Below are 20,517 nucleotides of genomic sequence, written 5' to 3'. Positions count from 1 at the left end.
GCTTAGATTGAATAAAGGATGTAATTGTTTTGGATTGGGTTTAGATGGTAGGGAGTGTAGTTGAAGCGTGAAACTGAAGAACACATATGCACTTGCATAAGCACTTGCACACGCGCGCGCACTCACACACGCACGCACGCACACACATTATGCATACATTACATACACATTTGAAAAAAAAATTGAATGAAGCTACACAACTATATATATATATATATATATATATATATATATATATATATATCAATATCAGGAACAGTATGCCAGTTTACCGCCTATTCTTAGCTGCATTTCACAACAGCGCGCCATAAGTCGATTTTGATGCCTCGACGCAAATTTCGTGGTCTCCACGCGCGTTTGCGTTGAAATTCATCACGTTGCGACAAGTCAAGCGACCTTGTTGGTTTCAACGGAAGTCGCGAGAGAAGGAGAGGAAGAGGAGAAGAAAATAAAACAAAAAAGATAGAAAAAGAAACATGCTATTTTTTGCACCGAGACGGGGAAAGTAGGTGTGATCAATGTGGTGCCACGCGCGGGGCTGGGTTTCGTATGATTTGTGAGATTTGTTGTACATGAAAAAAAGTCAATCAGCTTACCTTGAGTGTGTGCGTGCGTGCGTGTGTGTGTGTGTTTTGTATGCATTTGTTTGAACAATCATGTACATCCTGCACTTCTTGATTCGCTAGTAATTTTTCTAGTACATGACTTTTCCTTGTTCCATTCATCGCCTCAATTCATCAACTTTCCTCTCTTCCCCTTCACTCTCTTCCCTTCGTCTGTCAGTCTCATGATGAGAATCATATTGTGGGACTGGAGTTCGTGTTTCCATGGCAACAGATGCATCAGCATCCCACGGAGTTCCACTGTCCGGACATTATGGCGTTTTATGTCATCCCGTATCTTAGGCTTATTAAATGTTGCCGCGCATATATGCATGCGGAAGGCAGCTCGCATGTGTACACGTTTCTGAGCTGTTTAACTGATGTTTGTTTCTTCTTCTCATTTCAGAAATATTGTGTATAACATCAGCCTTCATGACCTGAAGGAGAACGAAGAAATGGTAAGACATTCTGTTTGTTTTCTATGAATAAGGAAGGGAATATTCAGCCACTTTGTTTAACACACACACACACACACACACACACACACACACACACACACACACACACACACACACACACACACACACACACACACACACACACACACACACACACACACACACACATACACACACACACACACACACACACATATCATTGAAACCCAGAGGTTGCTTTGAGCCAAACAAAATCTTGTGACTTGAACCAGATCAAAATATATATGGAAATACTTTACTGTTCCTGCTGCTCAAACTGTATGTATGTAATTTATGTATATACTGTTTATCTCATAATGACAAACTGGCCCCGCCCTTATACCCCCATAAACCTATGTGATTGGTCCTTCATATCTTCGAATAAATGACACTGTTCTTGCTGCAGATTCGGGTTTGTCTATGCGACTGACGAAGAGAAGGAGGAGGAGGTACCTGGTATAGACTCGTTCTTTGTCACAGACTATCGTAGCGTTTTCTTTCTTCTGGCAAACGAAAGAAAATTGGGAGGAGTGGCAGCTGGTATTTGGTAGAAGTCATGGCGCGTGGTGTGGAGGAAGAACTTTACTTTAGATGCCTTTGGGAGGGTGATGGGGGTGAAGGGGGAGGTCTGTTACCTCGATCTCGTAGAACATTTTTGGACCGTAGTTGAAAAAATAAATCAAAGAAAGCATTTAGGTAGTGGTAAGAGTAACTCAAAAACAACCGTAAGAAACACACACACACACACACACACACACACACACACACACACACTCTCTCTCTCTCTCTCTCTCTCTCTCTCTCTCTCTCTCTCTCTCTCTCTCTCTCTCTCTCTCTCTCTCTCTCATTCGCACATTAATGAAACAACCCTGCCAAGAGAGACAGTTGCAAGGAGAGTGAAGACTCCCGACCCTTTTGTTTGTTTAAGTTCTGTCCGCCGACTGTCTTTTGTTTGTAGAGTTCTGTTCCCCGACTGTCTTTTGTTATTATGTCGTCCATACACGAAGGGACGCTCTGTCCTCGTGTTCCCTAATGAGACGTCCTGTGTTTCCTCATTGCGTCAGAATACGACGCAATTACGTTCTTCTGTGTCCTTTCTGGCGCGCCCATGTGCCCATGGTCGTTCTTTTGTGATATATGAAAAAAGGAACGTCGACAACGATGTTTTGTTGGAACTATATAGAGGTTTTGTTTATGTGTGTGTGTGTTGTACTTAATTGCAATACACAGGAGAGGAGCTATATCCGTGGGGGGCACGTTTGTGTGTGTGTGTGTGTGTGTATGTGTGTGTGTGTGTGTGTGTGTTAATTGTATTACACGGGAAGAACTATATCCATGGGGGCCCTTGTGTGTGTGTGTGTGTGTGTGTGTGTGTGTGCGCCCGACTAATATTCAAGACATGCCCATATTAGTCATATGTCTGTGCTCAGTGGTCATGGGCATCTCCACGACCTGCGGTTAGTTCCTGTACGGACGGATGTCGGGTGATAACATTTACTCTGTTATGTCAGTCTAGACTGGGATGTGGGTCGTTCAACTCGGCGGCAGTAGAATGCCTTTAGTGGCTTACGGTATACTTTTTTTTTTGTGTGTGTGTTAGTTTTTGTACCGCGTCTATTCTGGCCGTGCATACGCACGCACGCACACACACGCTCTCTCTCTCTCTCTCTCTCTCTCTCTCTCTCTCTCTCTCTCTCTCTCTCTCTCTCTCTCTCTCTCTCTCTCTCTCTCTCTCTCTCTCTCTTTCTCTCTCTCTCTCCTGCTGCTCTTCTCATTGCATCCCATTGGTATTTTTCTACTGCCCTTACATTTTCCACCTACCTCTCCTTGCCCTCCTCCTCCTCCCTCCTCCCCCACCCCTCCCATTCTTCTTCCTCCCATTCCTCCCCCTACAACCTCCCCCATCACCTTAGAGCTCATTTACTCCTCCTTCACTCCCACTCCTCCTGCTCTTCCTCTCCTCATAGCCATCCCTCCTCCTCCTCCTTATCCTCCTCTTCTTCTTCTTCTTCCTCCTGTCACCATTTCCCTGATCCCTGCCAAGGCTTCCTCATGTCATATGCTCCAATTTCCCTGAGGCCATTTTAGAGTTTTTTTTTCCATATCACTAATCTTATAACTTTGCATACTTTCACGCCTGCACGATTTACTCGTTCTCTCACTTCTCTCTCTCTCTCTCTCTCTCTCTCTCTCTCTCTCTCTCTCTCTCTCTCTGCCTTGGGTCTTCGTATAGGCCTCTTCTCGCCTCTTGTCTTCTATTCTTTTCAACATTTACCTCCTCTTTCTCCTCCTTTTCCTCCTCTTCCTTTTTTCTTTCTTCCTCCTCCCTTCTTTCTCCTTCCTACCCTCCCTTTCTCCATCCCTTCTCTCTTCCTCTCTTCCTTCTCCTTTTGTACATCCCTCTTTCCTCCTATCACCTCTTTTCGGTCCCGCCACCCACGCCTGCCTTCCTGACTCAGCCCGAGCGCCCATCGCCGCCGTCGCCTGCGAGTGATGGGCATTTGGATTTGGCCTGATTATAGTTAATTGTTCCTCCCGCCCGTGGAGGAGGCCTGTGGAGAGAGAGACACACACACACACACACACACACACACACACACACACCGTAGAGGGGGGAAATATTTCTGTTTTGTCTTTCGCAGTTTTCTTCGGCGGGTATTGTCACCTCCCTCTGTTTGCTGCGTTTCATCGCTTTTCCTCTTTCCTTTTCTATTTCGTCTTCCTTCTCCTTCCTTGACTCCTTATGATCCTTACCATCTTCTTCTTCGTCCTGTGCGCCCTTCACTTCCTCTTCCTTCCTCTTCTGTTAGTCCCTGTTCTTCATTATCTCATCCTCTTCTTCCATCTACCTTTACTTTGACATTTCCTCTTCTGTCTCTTACTGTTCATCCTGAAACAAACCATAGTATATAGTGGAAGATCAAACCAGAAGGGGGAGGTTAGGAGGGAGAGGGGAGAGAACGAGGAAGAAGAGGAGAGAGGGAGGGAGTTAGAAGGAGAGAAGGAGGTGTAAATCCATAGCACGCCAGATTGTTATTCCCTTTAATCAAATGTCGATTTTTTGCTGACGTTGAATAGACTTATGGTAGAGATTTGTACAGATTCGTAACATTATACTCCCAGCCTTTCACATCCCCTCCCGGCACTCCCACGTCCCCTCCCGACCCTCCCGGCCCTCTGCAAAGGCTCTCAACACTCCACACAAGCCCTTAGCCCTCCATATTGGCACTTGATTCCTCCACACCGTCCTCTAGACCACCGGCACTTGGGTTCCTGTACACACGTTGATACGTACATGGACGTACAACTGCTCGAGCTGGATCCAATATATAACGAAAGCATACAAATATATTTTTCATTTTATGTTAGTATTATTTTGGGTACAACAAAATCGCATTAATAGTGATGGTACTACTACTTATAGATTATAGATTACTCGTTACTGAGAGAAAGATTTGCATAGTTACTCGTATTATACCTTGTGGATCATTGTATCGGATGCACCAAACAAGTGTACCAACCTTGTAGCGAAGTATAACAGAAAGAAGTTTGCAGGAGTAACTTGGCGAAGGGTGATACAGTCGCGTAGGTCATGGAAGAGATTGGAGAGGTCTTTGTCCAGTGGTGGACTTGGAATGACAAATGGGGATTTCAGCCATGAGAACAGTTTAAAAATTAATGTTTCTCATGACGGTTTGATAGGGTTACTTGTACCGATTTAATCGCGTACTCTGTACTATACAGTGTAACATTATAACGCAGTATTGAAGTAGAGGGATTGGATTGTGCATCACATTTCAAATTGATGATACGTTGTAGTTATATTTACTTATTTAATTTTATTCACGTTTTTTATGTATTCGTTAATTCATTTCGTCCATCTCACAGATTCTCATTTTCTCTTTCTTCCCTTTATTGTACTAAGACGGTTCATATAAGAACAGATAACATTCTAAAATCCTGCATGACCCTTGTTCATGTACACGTCCAGCAAGGCCATTGTTCATGGATACGTCCGGTGCGGACCTTGTTCATGCACACGTCCAGCAAGGCCATTGTTCATGGATACGTCCGGTGCGGCCCTTGTTCATGCACACGTCCAGCAAAGCCATTGTTCATGGATACGTCCGTTGCGGCCCTTGTTCATGCATATGTCCGTCATGGTGCCGTTGTGGCACTCGGAGACACGCCAGTGCATGACAAGCCCCTGTTTAGTGCCACCACGGGAGGCACCCATGTATGACGGGCCTTTTAGCTTCGTTAAATGCATCAGTAGACAGAAAATGTCGCCTCACTGTCCCATCATCGGCTATAACACTGCATGGTAATGGGTCGCCCCTACCGTCACATATACATGCACATGTACATATGTGAGCGCGTGTGTGTGTATTTGTGTGTTATTGTGTGTACACATGCACGTGATTATTCATTTCGTCGTATTGAATTAATGATCTTTGAAACACAGGGCAGTTAAGAATTCGTCATTATGTTTATTTCTGACCTGCAGTTTTACTTGTAAGTAAACCCACACTTCATAGTTTTTATATTAATTTTGTTTTCGTCTCTCCTCCTCAGAGAATAGAGTGGTACTCGACAGACATCGACAGCAACATGTGCTTCAGCAAAGGAAAATCTGTGGTGAGTATTATACTTTGAATTTACTTTGCACCCGATCTCTCTTCGGAAGTCCACCTTGAGAAGTTCGAGATCTTCCTGAGATCGGGAAGTTCTCCTTCAGATTGGCAGAGGTCGTCTTCACCCGGCAAGAAACTCGTTTAACATTAGATGATAATTCCTTATTATTGCCTCAGGTTACACTAGCGAAATACCCGCAGCCCCACTACGCCTAGTAACAATCTTCGGAAATCCATACAGATCTCTCTGGAATGAAACTTTGGACTTTTGTTCTATTGGTGTGGGACTGAATCAATGTCAACGACTGGAAGTAGTAGAAGGGGTGAGCAGTCACCTTTTTCTCAGCTCCCCATGCGTAAAAATGCGTAAGAAATAATTGAAGGTGATAGTGAGATATCTTGGGCCCATTCCAAAAACCGAATGCCAGCCGCTCTGGGCTGCACCTCCTGATTTTGAAAATGGGCAGCTTTGCTGTCCATCTTGCAGGACCACCAGAATTGGATATGATTATAACCAGTTATAACTGGGATGTTTTAAATGGTTGTTACGAGACTACTGAATCTACTGAGTCACTGGTTGCCCTGCCTAACGCGTCACATGATTTTATTTGTTATTGGAAGTCAGATGTTAACTAGAAAAAATGATTTTTCAATGGGAAGGGGTTTTAGTGGATATTTATTGATTAGGCCAGCCACTCATAGTGAGGAAAACCTTCAATACACAGGGTATGTGTGTGTGTATATGTATATCCATATTACACACACACACACACACACACACACACACACACACACACACACACACACATATATATATATATATATATATATATATATTGTGTGTGTGTAAAATTTATATATACGCAAAAGTGATATTAAATTCGTGGTTTTTTTTTCCTGACACAGTATCTAAAGATTATATCTCTGTACGGTTAAATTCAGGGGGGATACCAGGGCTTTTGTTGGCGACTACACGGTCAGTTGCGTTCACAAATAACAGAAAGCGTTTTAGCACATGTGCGATAGTGCTATCCAGCTTGTAAATAATTGCAATACTTATAAAAATCGGTATGATAGATTTACCATTCTCTCTCTCTCTCTCTTTCTCTCTCTCTCTCTCTCTCTCTCTCTCTCTCTCTCTCTCTCTCTCTCTCTCTCTCTCTCTCTCTCTCTCTCTCTCTCTCTCTCTCACTACTCTGTTCTACTGTAGGTCAATTTGACCACAAGACCGTTTCCGCGGTGGTCAGCAAGGCAGGAATCTTCAGACTATTTGCCTGTTTGACCCGCCCGTTGTTGTTGTTGTTTTTTGTTTGATTTTATTATTTTTGTCGTTATTATTTTTGTTACTGTTTTCACTTTGCCGTTTCCTCTTTTTCTCCTTAATCTCATTATGACATTATTGTTATTATTATTATTATTATTAACTGCGGTTAAATATTCTCTTATTGAAATTACATGATATGAGCCAGAATCATGACGAAAATGTTAATGATAAACACTTGCATCAGCGAGCGGATTACATTCGGCCGAATGCCGTTGCATTGTGACAGGAACGATGCACTGCGAAATGGTGAACTTTGTCGACTTGTTTTTCCTTAATAAAATCAATTGGCAGCTGCCAGAGTAGATAATTATATTTGCAAAACATCTGAAGTGATCGAGATTTGAGTTTGATATTTGGTGGGACCAAGAATAAACAGTATTTCATAAAGTTAACAATTAAATATCCATGAAACATCAAAATTATGAAAATATACATTTTGTTTGATTAATATTTAATACATATAGACAAGAATCTCCTTATAATCAAATTTTATTTTTGTAAAAAAACATATTGATGTAGCAGAAACTTGAGTTATATTTGCATAGGTGTAATATGCGTCAAGCTTGGGTTTACGGAAATGTGCATCTCGCGGCTATTGCGCATGCGCGCCTCGTGGCTACCCCACTCCCTTCCCCGCCCCCACTCGTTGCTCTTAAGACGGATTGGAAACTGTATTGAATGTAGCCTAGGAGATTTAGATTTTGGAGGAAGGTCAGCACGATTGCAAAGAACCTGAAATGTAATCGCGTGATGTGAGTTGCGTTGCATTACCTTGGCCTAGTGGGAATTGTAAAGGTGCAACTTCAAATGTGGTTAGAAGTTTCTGAAGTAATAAAATATTTTTCTTATAATGATTATACGATTAATTATGGTGATGAAATTAATAGTAATAATGTAATTAGAAAGACAAAGATGTCAGGCTTGTGATAGGAAGAAGCCACAAAGGTTAGTCACACATTGTATATAGACTGAATGCTCAGTGGTAAAGCATACGGATTCTAAGAATCTTTATTTTTTATGTTAGCTGCACTTCTCTGGGTCCCTTTTGACTTAGTGGATACTTCTGATTTAGTGAGTCTTTAAATCCACTGGAAGAAGATGTCAGCCATTAAATGATACATTATATGGAAGACACACACACACACATACACACACACACACACACACACACACACACACACACACACACACACACACACACACACACACACAAAAGCAGTATGAGGATGTACCAAAGAGTTGCCTCGCTTATTTTTAAAATATCATTTGCTTATTTAGTTCCCTTTATTCTGTAATTGAAATGTAATCGGCATTACAGACATGTTTTTTTGAATTGGAAAACAATTCCAAGATCTAAATTCTGTATTATGTTACAGTCGTCCCCAGTTCAAACGTGGCTTTAGAAGGACGATATAAATTTTCGAATGTCTACGAATGACTTTTTGGTTAAATTAGTTCGATATTTTAACACGAAAAAGGCGGAAGGGAAAAAGTTAAATATATTCTTGTTTCAGTGTTCATTGTGTTTCTGTTGAGGGGGATAATGGTAATGTGGCTTTTTTGCTTGATCGAGTAGCCGTCGGTCGTTACGTCAGAGTTTATGAAACACTCCATGTCGTAGTTGTTGCAGCAAATTGTCATAAACAGTCACCCAATCATTATTTCTTATCTAAATCTTCAGTAACGCTCGGACTGGTGATCAAAATGGATAGTTAGCCTTTATCGAAAAATAGCCATGGAATATCACACAATATAGTGTGAATATAAGTATATTTAATTGTTTAATTTCCGAATATGTGTTTTTGAATTCTCAATTCAATTGCAAGTAGAACTGTCATGTCTCTCCTCTCTCTCTCACTCTCTCTCTCTCTCTCTCTCTCTCACACACACACACACACACACACACACACACACACACACACACACACACACACACACACACAGCTTATTTGGTAACCCCTTGAGAAATGATATATTTCTTTTCCCCAATTAAATCAATTTTCATCGTTACATGTATGAAATATTTGTGTGTATGTGTGTGGATGTTCAACCGTAAAGGTTCACTGCAGGTTCTCCGGCCTGTCCATTAGGGAGGAGGAACGATATGAGGAGTATAATAACATAACGTATCAACCTCTTTGTTATGGAACCTCCCCGATGTATAGGTAGCCAGAACAACATAACACTCACACTTGATCTACTTAAATGGAACAGTAGAAATACAAGGGGACACAAGAAGAAACTTAAGAAAGAGAGTTACAGAAGAGATCTGAAAAAGAATAGCTTTCCACATAGAGTGATAGATACGTGGAATAAATTGAAAGAGAAAACAGTGAGTGCTAAAACTATACACGACTTTAAGAAAGAACTGGATGCGGAAAGATACAACTGCGGGTCCCTACGAGCATAGCTCTTCTCCCGCAAAATACAACTAGGTAAATACACACACACATACATACACAATTTTGATATTAGTCGGGCTTCCAACATGTGTTGCTGAAACTGCATATTGAGGTCGTGGTCCGAATACCTCACGGTTCTGGGATCTTCATATCATGAGCTTTCATCTTCATCCCCACATCTGACTACTGATTGATCCACATAGTCCTCTTATCGCATCGCACAAGAACCTGTTTTTCGGGAACAAGAAACTTTCCCCAAAACTGAGGAGTTCTATTCCGACTCTTGCCAGTGTTATGTAAACAAAGTGTCCGATTGCATGCCTGTATGGCTTGGGATTCGTTTATTCATTTCCGTGGGAACTACGAATGCGGACGTCATTTCTCCTCCCAAGTTTTTGCATAAGGACGACCTCACGTACTTCGGGGAAGCGGCCTCCAGTGTTCCTCAGGGCTGCTGACCTGTCCAGGAGCTCACGTACCTCGATCAGAAACGCCAGATATTCGGACAGGGAATTGGAATTCCGAGAAACTTTGAGCTCTGGAACGTGCACGTGTTGATTTGCGATGCAGCTGGGCCTCGTTTTTTTTTTTTTTTTTTTTTTTTTTAGAATGGAATGAATTTTCCCGGTTCGAGACGAAAGCGACTTATCACAAGTAATAGTTCTGCGGCGATTAGATTTGTTTATTTTTATTTTTTATGACGGTTACCCTAAAAACCTGTATAAGTCTCTCTTGAAAAATAAATCCCAAGTAAATAAAAACAAGCCAGTTGGTCTGATGAGAAACCGTCTAACGTGACAGTTTAGCACAAAGGAAAAAGTGTGGACGTTCTCACACAAGTAATGTACAACTGAATAAAGTAATGACCCACATATCAATAACCACAATCTTAAACTATGAAACATTATTTTGAAAGCTCAGATATATAAATATATATATATATATATATATATATATATATATATATATATATATATGTATATATATGTATATATAAATATATATATATATATATATATATATATATATATATATATATAATTCCTTTAATATTTATAGGAAAATATCCTTTTAAAAAATCCAATAACCTTCTCTTTCTCAAGTTTTCTGACATCTTGGTTAAAACTACACAGATTGGCCATTCATTATTTCGAGTCGTCTGACTTTACAGGCCCATAGAAACACCTGATTGTATTTCTCCTCTCCACAATTTCTTGGAGAACCTTCCCTGAATTCTCTTGATCGATGTGAACAAGGGCCCCATCATGGTGTCTCCTGTTTCTTCGTTACTCCAATTCTCTCTCTCTCTCTCTCTCTCTCTCTCTCTCTCTCTCTCTCTCTCTCTCTCTCTCTCTCTCTCTCTCTCTCTCTCTCTCTCTCTCATTCTACTTTAGCGTTTGCAAGCAAGATGTAGTTAGGTCATGAAGTTATCGGTATCTTCTCTATGGAAGTAATATTTCATCCTAGTCAAATGCTTTAAAGAATGGTCACGAGTGATGGGGTAAGTAGACTACCAATCAGCTTGAAAGGCAATACAACGTACGACAGCGGCGCGAGATTGTCCACAAGGATGGAAGCGCTGGTAACATCGAGTCAATAACAAGAATAACTGTTAAGGGCGACATTGTCAAGGAGACAGAATAATCAGTGTGGTTGACCACAATTTAGTTCCCGTTTTCTCTCTCAAGCCACGTCGCAAAGAAGACATATAGATAAACAGTAAGTGAAACATAATGATCACCACAATATTTGTATCGGTACAAGATTTCTTCCCGGGTTGTCCATGTAGTAAAATAGGATGAAATCAGATTGTGATTAAAATCATTAGTTTCGTCCTATGACATTGCCCATAACACTTTATTTATTATTTTATTTTTATTTTCAATTTTATTTGTTTTTAGGGTGCAGGCAATGTACCACATCAATATAACGGGTATTTTTTGTAAGTTGGTCTACTTTCGTTTTGTATACTGGAGCTGTAATTTCGTAGAGCATTGAGGAAGGGTATTTGATAAAACTGTAAAAGTAACGGTGCATCTGGCAACACGAAAGGAAGGGGGCGGGGCGAAAGTACTACAGCCCCAACAGTTGTCAGGAACTATCAGGGGATACTGGGCCACGTCGGTCGTGGCCAGCGGTGGCGATGTGCATTTGTTTCACATTCGGTGTTCTTGGGCGCAACACGCAACATAACTCTTCATCATCACATGCCAGCATTTTAAAATTTTGTCGTAGTTCGGTGTGAGTTGGTAGTTCGTGTTTTTGTTTTATTGATTTTAATTGTTCCTTCGTTATGCGTCGCTCGCGCGCATGCATACACACACGTATTAAATTGATTTTGTATGGAAGTTATTATTATTATTAATACTATTATTATTATTATTATTATTATTATTATTATTAACGCTAGACTTGTTCAGTAGTGTGGTATACCACTAATGTACACACGCTTACGCATGATTGCATACGCTTGTTCTACATACTGTCAGTCGGTTCAGTTTTTATTTCATATTACATTGTTAAATCTACAGCATCAAATATTATATTGATTAAATGTCCCGAGATTGCCTTATCGTATTTTGTATTCGTTCTGAGTACACGCAATAAAAAAAATAAAGGAAATAGAATTGTGTTCGAAATTCGTGCGAAATCTGACCGTCTGGGTCGATCCACTTCCTGCCAAACGGGAAATGGCCGCCATGACACCTGCGGGTCAGCCGACGGACTTTTAACTTATTTTTTCCCGCCGAGATTCTAATCTATTACGGTATGGTGTGGTTGGAATCACTGCAGAACTTTAGGTGTTGAAATGTTTTCTTTAATTTTTGTGTTTATTTATATGTTTACAGTTTTATTTTGTTCGTGTGTTCTTCGTTCCATAGGTCGCGATGCAGTAATAGGGTAAACTGTAGAACCCTCCGCCACACTGATCAGTTAGAATCTCCACCCCAACTTCAATCAATAGTTGAACTTCCCCCACACACATATACACTGATCAAATGTAGACTCTACATAAACTAACATAGGCTAGGTTTGGTTAGGTTACTGTATGTATTACGAGCCATAATCAACTATAGAATATCCACCTCAGCAACACTACAGTTGATCCCAGAAATATTATGCAGTCAATATTTTAGAGACTTTAGTCCCCTTGTAAACCAGTCACGCATATTCTCTTTAAAGGTCCATATTTCCACTCAAGAATGGCGATCACTATTGACCTACAAAACTCCTTAAATATCTGAACTTTTTTATTTGTTTGTTTATTTATTTATTTATTTTGTCGTTCCACCTCTTCTATGCGATATCGCTCCCAATGACAGAAACACTGGATATCGGAGCCGAAATGCAGTGCTTAATGCATAAGGATTTTCCAATCAAACAGAATATACGGAAGACTGTTGTCATTCTCTTCAATACTATTCTGTTGAGGGTCGTACAGCAGAATAAGATTACGTTACATCGATGCCCCATTTTGCCCAGTGTCCCTAGAATCGCCTAGTATTAGCCATAAAAATATGTAAATCGGTGGACAAATTGGATGTAAGAGTCTATACGTATCATGGCGTGAACAAATCGAGCAAGCGTGATCATCAGAGGTTGCATTACAGTTAGGCAAGACTTATTAAACTACGTATTAAATTACACGTGATGCCTAGTTACTGCACTGATTTGGTTAAATGTACATGTAGGCCTGAATACCGTGCCAACTGGAAGCTAAGAAGGTTTTGCATTTTTAACTCAGCCGCCGACTTGTCAGGCTGAAAGTGCATCGATTTAGTCATGCACTGATGTTGTTTGCAGTGACGTTTTTCGTCTGGTTTTGCATATTCCCGAGTTAGGTCGACATTTTTTTCCGTTTTCTTATTCCACATCTTGGGTGGTGTTAACGAAAACAGACGATTTTTTGTTGTTGGTGTGTTGGCTCGGCTCGGGTAATTTAAGATTATGTAATAATGGTAAATTTAGCTCGCTTTGCAGAAGTTGGTGAAGTTGACTGCCATAGAATTTCAGTAGTTAAAGAATGTTAATGGGTGATATTGTTTCATGTTTGATTTAATTTTATTTCTCTTTCCCCTTCAACAGGAGGAGTGCCAGAATTACATCAGAGTACTGGCCAAGAAATCGGAAGGAGAGTATCTTGTCTGTGGCACCAATGCCTACAAGCCCCTCTGTCGTCACTACTCGCTACAGGTAAGTAGATCACGTGTAAACTTCAACGATTTGAACTCCGTTGTAATTGTATTTAGCAACGAAGAAAACCGTTGACATTTGTGCGGGAACGGACTGCCAATGCAATCAATGGTTTGAAGGCCATTTGAGTATAACGAGGAATATTGTTCCCAAAAATACCAGAGATGTGAAAGATGTAGATATAGAGACTAAACGGATTAAGTAAACATGGTCTTTTCATGTATTTCAACACAGTAGTTCGTGTGACAAAGATTCAAGGCATCATTTGTTGTGATACATATGTTAATATAGATTTATATGTAAATAAAAGTAGCATCCTGTACCTTGTTGCGGATTGGAAATTATAATTTGGGATGTTTGCCTAGCAGTCTTGGTTGTACAATTTAAATGATCTTGAACGGCAGTGACATGCAGCCATTTTGTCAGTACTGTGGTTTAAATTGAAAAAAAAAGAGACGCTAATATTGCCAAGGATAATTTAGGGGTTGAATGTTTCTGAAGATGTCACAACAGACTGAAACGTCAAACTGGTTAACCTTGCCTTAAAATGATTACAGTCAATCATATTTTCCCCCTTTTAGCATGTTATTATAAGCGCTCATGAGTCGGCAACATTGCTATATTTGGTTCTTCGGGGACGAAGCATGATCGACGGGGGGAGCGATACCGATCACGGAGGGAAAAAACCGTTATTATGAAATGCACCTTCCCATCCACCCCCACCCCTTGCTTTCACCTTGCCCATCTTCACAGAAACCAAGTCACGATCTCGTCGCTATGCCCTGAACCTTACTACTTCCTCTGTTTCTTCACTCTACTCCTATTCCTACACTCAGTCTTACCCCGTCTCTCAACAACTCTTCCTCCCTTTTTACTTCCCCCTCCTCCTCATTTTACTTCACATCATCTTGGTCCTCTTCACCTCTCCTTACCAATTCTTCCTCTTCATCTCAATTCTCCACGTCATTTTGTTCTTTTTCATCATCTTACTTCTGCCCCCTATTCTTAACAACTTCTTCCTCCTCCTCGTACTTCTCACCCACTTCTATCTCCTCCAAATCCTAACCTGACCGACCCCCCCCCTTCTCCATGACCTCCCTTTGATCCCAAGGTTCAAGACACCATTGTTCGACACAGCTCCCCTTTCGTCAGGTTATGATGGATAGTCGACTGAGTCGTAAACGCTGGATTCGAAAAATTGGGGTCGTTGCGCGGGAACGACTACCGGTGCTAGACCTGATCTTGGCTGAGTTGGGCATTCCTTTCCATGATGCTAGTCTTATCGCTATTATCGGTTGCGCGCGCTCGTGGTCTTGTGAAGTGTTTCGTCACGAGTAAGCGCGCACGTGGGTGCTTACGCGCGCCTTGATGTAGTTGGAACCCTTCATGAGCCACCAACATCGGGGGACTAAGTTCGCCTCACTTGCAGCGTGAAAGTTCCCACTACGTTAATGCAGGTCGCTACCCTTTAGCTAGGAGTTAGGCGTATGGCGTTTGTAAGGTCACAGTATTATCCAGACCTGGAGTACTCATCCGAAAGGATGATAAACCGTCGAGCATGTGATCCAAAATCATAATGAATCCCACACATGAAGTAAATATGTTTGCTTCAACAACAATGTGAAGCTTTTAGCACAAGTTCGTCACTTTTAATTTTCGTGTTTCCAGACTCCATTTCGTCCTCGTTCTCATTTCCCCCTTACACACATCCTCCCCAGCCTCATTTCTCCAGCTAGGCATGCAATTTTCTCCAAGTGTCTCAATAGTTTTCACGCATACATTTTTCATTATTTCCCCCCAAAAATGCATGTTTTGTGTTCAAAGGTTGTACATAATTACCCTGCGTGCGGATGCAATCAACTTCACATACATATCGTTCAAACGCAGGCTGATGTCACCTATCTTTTTTATTTGATCTATTTATGTTTTTGTTCATTGGCTTAATAGACACAGCAACCCTCTGTGTCTCCTCGACATTTCTGCTGCCCTCTCGTATGTTACGCTCAACGTTGTTAGTATTTTTGGAGTCGCTATCTGACAAGACGTGCCGCCGCATTTGATAAAAAATATACATGTAAGATAAATAGTTAAATTGAAGGTGCATGGACAGGTATTTCGTTCAGATAATCACGTGGATGTCATTTATGAGAACATCCTTTAATCTAGTTTTTGCAATAACGTGTATTTATCATTAATAACACTTTTATCTTTACAGGCCAATGGCAGCTTCCACTACAACGAAGTCAAGGGCAAAGGCATCTGCCCTTTTGATCCCAAGCACAACTCCACGTTCGTCTTCGCAGGTAAGTCTTCACATTGGCTATTCCTAGAAATAGGGTTTCAGTAACTAGTCAGATGATCATCATGCACTGGTACATCCACTTCGATACGATGACATCTACGTAGGCGCCGGATACTGGAACTTGTTTGATCACATTTTCTATGTTTATTATTACTTAGAGTAAAAGAGAACGAGTAATACAGCAGTGACTTTATATTTTATAATGCAAATAATGTGATGCATCGTATATATGGCAGCCAATGCTGCGCGCGAGAATTTTAATCGTACTGAAATGGACTAGCATATAGTGCGTGCGTGTGTATGTGCGCACGCATGTATTTCAAACAACGTAATAATGTTGATTCAAAGTTGTTTAGAATATATATGGGTATAAATAGATCGACAAGAATCACGATACGTTGTTTAAACTGCAGTAGAAGGAAGAGAATCAGTTGCAAAATAAACATTTAACCGACTTTCCGAATGATTTTCAAGAAGTCGAATAAGATATTACGAAATTAGAATTTCCCATTTTAAGGTGTGCGTTTTCATAATACTTCGTACCATTTCCCCTCTTGCAATAATTATTACAAATAAAAATTATTAGGCTTATATTGTTATTTACATAATATGTTTGTTGTGTTCATATTAATCTAATTTCAATTTTTATTTATTAATTTTTATTGTTATTATTTTTAATCTACTCGCGTTCTTGAGTGGCTTAAATCTTGAGCAGCGATTCTTGTTCTTAAATTTTCCAGGAGTAAATTCGGTGTCCTGAAAAGCAGCCTTGTTCCCATAATGAAAACGCGTGGTTGTGGAATTGGTATATTTAAATGAAAAAAATCCATGAGACCAAATCATTTGTAGTTGATATGTTTATTGTAACCCATTTATTAGTAGGAGTAGTTGTTTGTGATGATAATGATGGTATGGGCATATACATCGAACCACAGTCATTGGAAAAGTCGAAGGAAACAAAAAAAAAAAGTGACGATTGTGAAATGATTTTGTTAGTATTTATTCTACAAGAAACCGTTTTGTTTTCGTTTCACAGATGGGGAGCTGTACTCTGGGACTGTGGCAGATTTCCAAGGAACCAACCCTCTTGTGTTTAGGGATCCTCTTAAAACAGACCATAATGAGTTAATTCAGCTAAATGGTAAGTCTTCAAGGGAAGTTTCCTTGTTGCACAGACTGATTATCCATACGTTATTTTTGTTAGTGTACCGTGTCATCATTATTTTAGTGTTGTTTTATTATTATTGTTATCATTGTTATTATTTTACTGTGGGGCTGTGTGTTTGCGGTCAATACATCATTTTTCTCTGTCCTTCCTCATGTCATGTCTCTTCCAGCGCCCAATTTCGTCCATTCCTTCGAATACAAGGACTTCGTCTTCTTCTTCTTGCGGGAGACGGCTGTCGAGTACATGAACTGCGGGAAGCGGGTGTACTCTCGGGTTGCTCGCGTGTGCAAGGGCGACCGTGGGGGAGAACAGCAGAGACTCATGATGGCATGGACGTCGTTCCTGAAGAGCAGACTCAACTGTTCGGTTCCTGGAGAGTTCCCCTTCTACTTCGACGAGATACGTAAGTTCAAATCCCCTTCGTTCTTGACAGCTCAATACAGAATTGGTTTTAAGTCATGCAGGACAATATTATTCATCTCGTGAAATATCTGGCCTGGAGTAGTCGTATCTCAATAAAGCATTTATTCGTGTGTAGTTCTTTATATATTTTGTTCCAGCGAATGCCAGGGTATTTATTTACTCTATGGGGAAAGCCTGGGACTGAATGGGTTAACCTTATACTAAGGGTAGGGGGTTTTGTCAATTCATTTGTGCATGTGTGGACCCAGAATAAAGCTTGGTCTTTTATCACATCAGTCCTGGATTAACTGTAGGTCCATAGATAAGTAACTGTGGGTTGACGAATTTCCTTTCTATTTTTCTTCTTCCTCTTCCTCTTGCTCACCTTTCTCTTATTTTTCTTCTACCTGCTCTCCTTATGCAACAAATCTTTGAATAACTTTTAGTGAATTATGGGCCAAAGTCACACAGCATTCTTTTATGACAGGAGACTGATCTTCACTCACTCACTTTAAAAAAAAAAAAAAAAAAAAAAAAAAAAAAAAAAAAAAAAAAAAAAAAAAAAAAAAAAAAAAAAAAAAAAACGGTATGCTAATCACTTCTGATTTACCATCCCTCTTGTTGGACCCTGCTATGGAAATACTGTCTCAATATATTGCCTTTGACCTGAATAGTGTGATAGGGGACTGGGATGGCCCTTCATCCATAAGGTGTGGAGATGGGAGGGACATTAAATGTGTTTGTGTATGAAGTGGGTGTGTCTTTTGACTGTCACCCTCTTGTAAAGGAGAAAGGGCATCTGGCATGAATGTGTCCTTACTTTGTGCTACTCTCTTTAGATCACTCATTTACCACCTCTTAGACCTCTTCAGTGTGATATTGTCCCAAAGGATTTAGAGCTTGTATCAATGACACAATATTTTATCTTTTACTTCACATGCAAAGGAACATGGTAGCAGTATTCTTTTCCCCTGCCACAGGCTGCTAAGAATTAAACCAATCAAATCAAAGCAGTAGTAAAAGAGAGATGAAAAGGGATGGATAACAAAGTTAAAAGTGACTCAGCACTCCTTTATTGGAGCTTAATCTCTAATGATAAAAGTGTTGTGTGTTTCACATACATTTGCCACAAACATGCAATGCTGAATCATCCAAGACCTTCCCCAAACACTCCAGTGCTTCCTTTTAGAACAAACACTAATTTTGAGACTAAACAATTCCATACAAAGCCAAACACCACTGGACATAAATTGACTAGAGAAAATACTTCCAAGACACATGAGAATCAACCTAACCCATTTATGGCTAGGTCTCCACCCAGTTTGAAACCAGTACCATCACATAATTGTTCTAGAAACAGACACCATGTGCTTCAGATGTATTTACCAAACAGAACATTCAGAGCATGTCATACTGTATTACACTTTGCAACATCAATACAAGACAGATAACAATACAAAGTTTGTATGAGTGATTTATGAGCCACCCTGGTGGCCATGGCAGCAATACCTTGCAATTGCAAGTCTCCTGCTGAAGGAAATCAAGGCTAAAGATTGATCCAAGAACTTTACCATTGATTCCTACCTCTCCAGAGGCTGCCACGGACATTGTGATGGGCCAGTATGGAGGAGAGAAGAGTGACATCATGTATGCTGTCTTCACAACGCCTGCCAACTCCATCCCAGGGTCTGCAGTCTGCGCCTTCTCTATGCGTGCCATCCTTGACACTTTTGAGGGTGCCTTTAAGCAGCAGGAGGATATCTACTCAAATTGGTTGCCTTTTCCTTCATCCAAGGTATGTACATTTTTGTTACATTGTTTATTTAAGGGAGGCAGAAAGGAGAAATTTAAGTGTGTTTGAGATTAAGTGTTCAAGAAGTATGATGGGGTTTGTTACATTGTTTATTTAAGGGAGGCAGAAAGGAGAAATTTAAGTGTGTTTGAGATTAAGTGTTCAAGAAGTATGATGGGGTTTACAAGGATGGCTAGAGTGAGAAATGAGGTGATACAGAGAGTTGAGTGGAAATGGAGTGGCAGATAGGATGTTATGGGCATTTGGAAAATGGGTGAGGAAAGATTAGCAAAAAGAGTGGAAGGCAGGGGTGAGTGGCATGAACTTGAGGGGAAGCCTGAGAATTGGATAAAAAAGGGAAGGGTTGTTGAGCAGGTAAGGGAAAGGGAAGGAGATAGGTGTGAGTGGAGAAGTGAATAGATAATAAACTGATGTATCCAGAAGGGATTTCTCCATGTTTTCTCTATTTGTTCGTGTTTGGGAAGGTGTGTGAAAGAAGGAAGTTCAGGTTAAATGTGGGTAAAAGTAAGGAGAGAGTATGGCAGCAAACTGGAAGTGAGTATTAAGGGAGAGAGACTGGAGGAAGTGGATAGCTTTAGATACTTTGGGGTGAATGTGGCAGGAAAGGGAGGAATGGAATGTAGAATATAGATTGAGAGAAGTAAATGCTATAGGGGATTAAAAAGTGTAATGAGAAATAGACATTTGGGAATAGATGCTGAGAGGAGATAGTATGAAGGGGCAATTGTGCTGACAGCACTGTATAGGGCAGAAACATGGAACATAAGAAAAGAAGAGTTTAAATGTTTTTGAGATGAAATGACTGAGTAGCATGGTAGGTTGGATAGACTGAGATTGTGACAATTGTGGAAAGGGAGTAGGGAGATAGGATTGATGAAAGAGTATTAGGATGGTTTGGACACATGGAAAGGATGAGTGAAGAAAGATTAGTAAAAGAGGTGTGGAAGGCAGAGGTGGAAAGAGTGAACATAAGGGGGTGATCAAGGATTAGATGGATGGATGGAGTAAAAGGGGCATTGGGAAAGAGGGGAATGTCTGTTGAGGAAGGAAGAGAGAAGACAGAAGATGGGGTGAGTGGAGAATGGTTGTGTATGGATGATGCTGTGATGCATGTAAGGGAGTGGGTGGGGGATGGGGGGGTTGGGGAGTATGTGTGAATGATATTTTGATGCAGCCCAAACAGATTTTTCTCCATCCTCT

The 20,517-nt window shown here is 40.6% G+C and overlaps 1 protein-coding gene across 8 annotated transcripts in view; it reads left to right on the top strand.

The window, feature by feature from the left end:
• Window positions 1-20,517, top strand: part of LOC143040761 (semaphorin-1A-like) — a 666,238-nt gene that overhangs the window by 629,949 nt on the left and 15,772 nt on the right. For all 8 annotated transcript variants that reach the window (XM_076212173.1, XM_076212170.1, XM_076212168.1 and 5 more), the window contains 7 exons: window positions 1,009-1,060; window positions 5,654-5,716; window positions 13,525-13,632; window positions 15,848-15,935; window positions 16,971-17,075; window positions 17,272-17,505; window positions 19,097-19,299. In XM_076212173.1, coding sequence (XP_076068288.1) covers window positions 1,009-1,060; window positions 5,654-5,716; window positions 13,525-13,632; window positions 15,848-15,935; window positions 16,971-17,075; window positions 17,272-17,505; window positions 19,097-19,299 — 853 coding nt within the window. The remainder of the gene's footprint in view (window positions 1-1,008; window positions 1,061-5,653; window positions 5,717-13,524; window positions 13,633-15,847; window positions 15,936-16,970; window positions 17,076-17,271; window positions 17,506-19,096; window positions 19,300-20,517) is intronic.

This window comes from Oratosquilla oratoria, chromosome 29 (genome assembly GCF_046742065.1).
Source record: "Oratosquilla oratoria isolate Oo_2021 chromosome 29, ASM4674206v1, whole genome shotgun sequence".
Taxonomy (NCBI): Eukaryota; Metazoa; Arthropoda; class Malacostraca; order Stomatopoda; family Squillidae; genus Oratosquilla; species Oratosquilla oratoria.
Note: the sequence above shows the minus strand (reverse complement) of the source record. Positions and strands in the feature narration are given on the sequence as shown.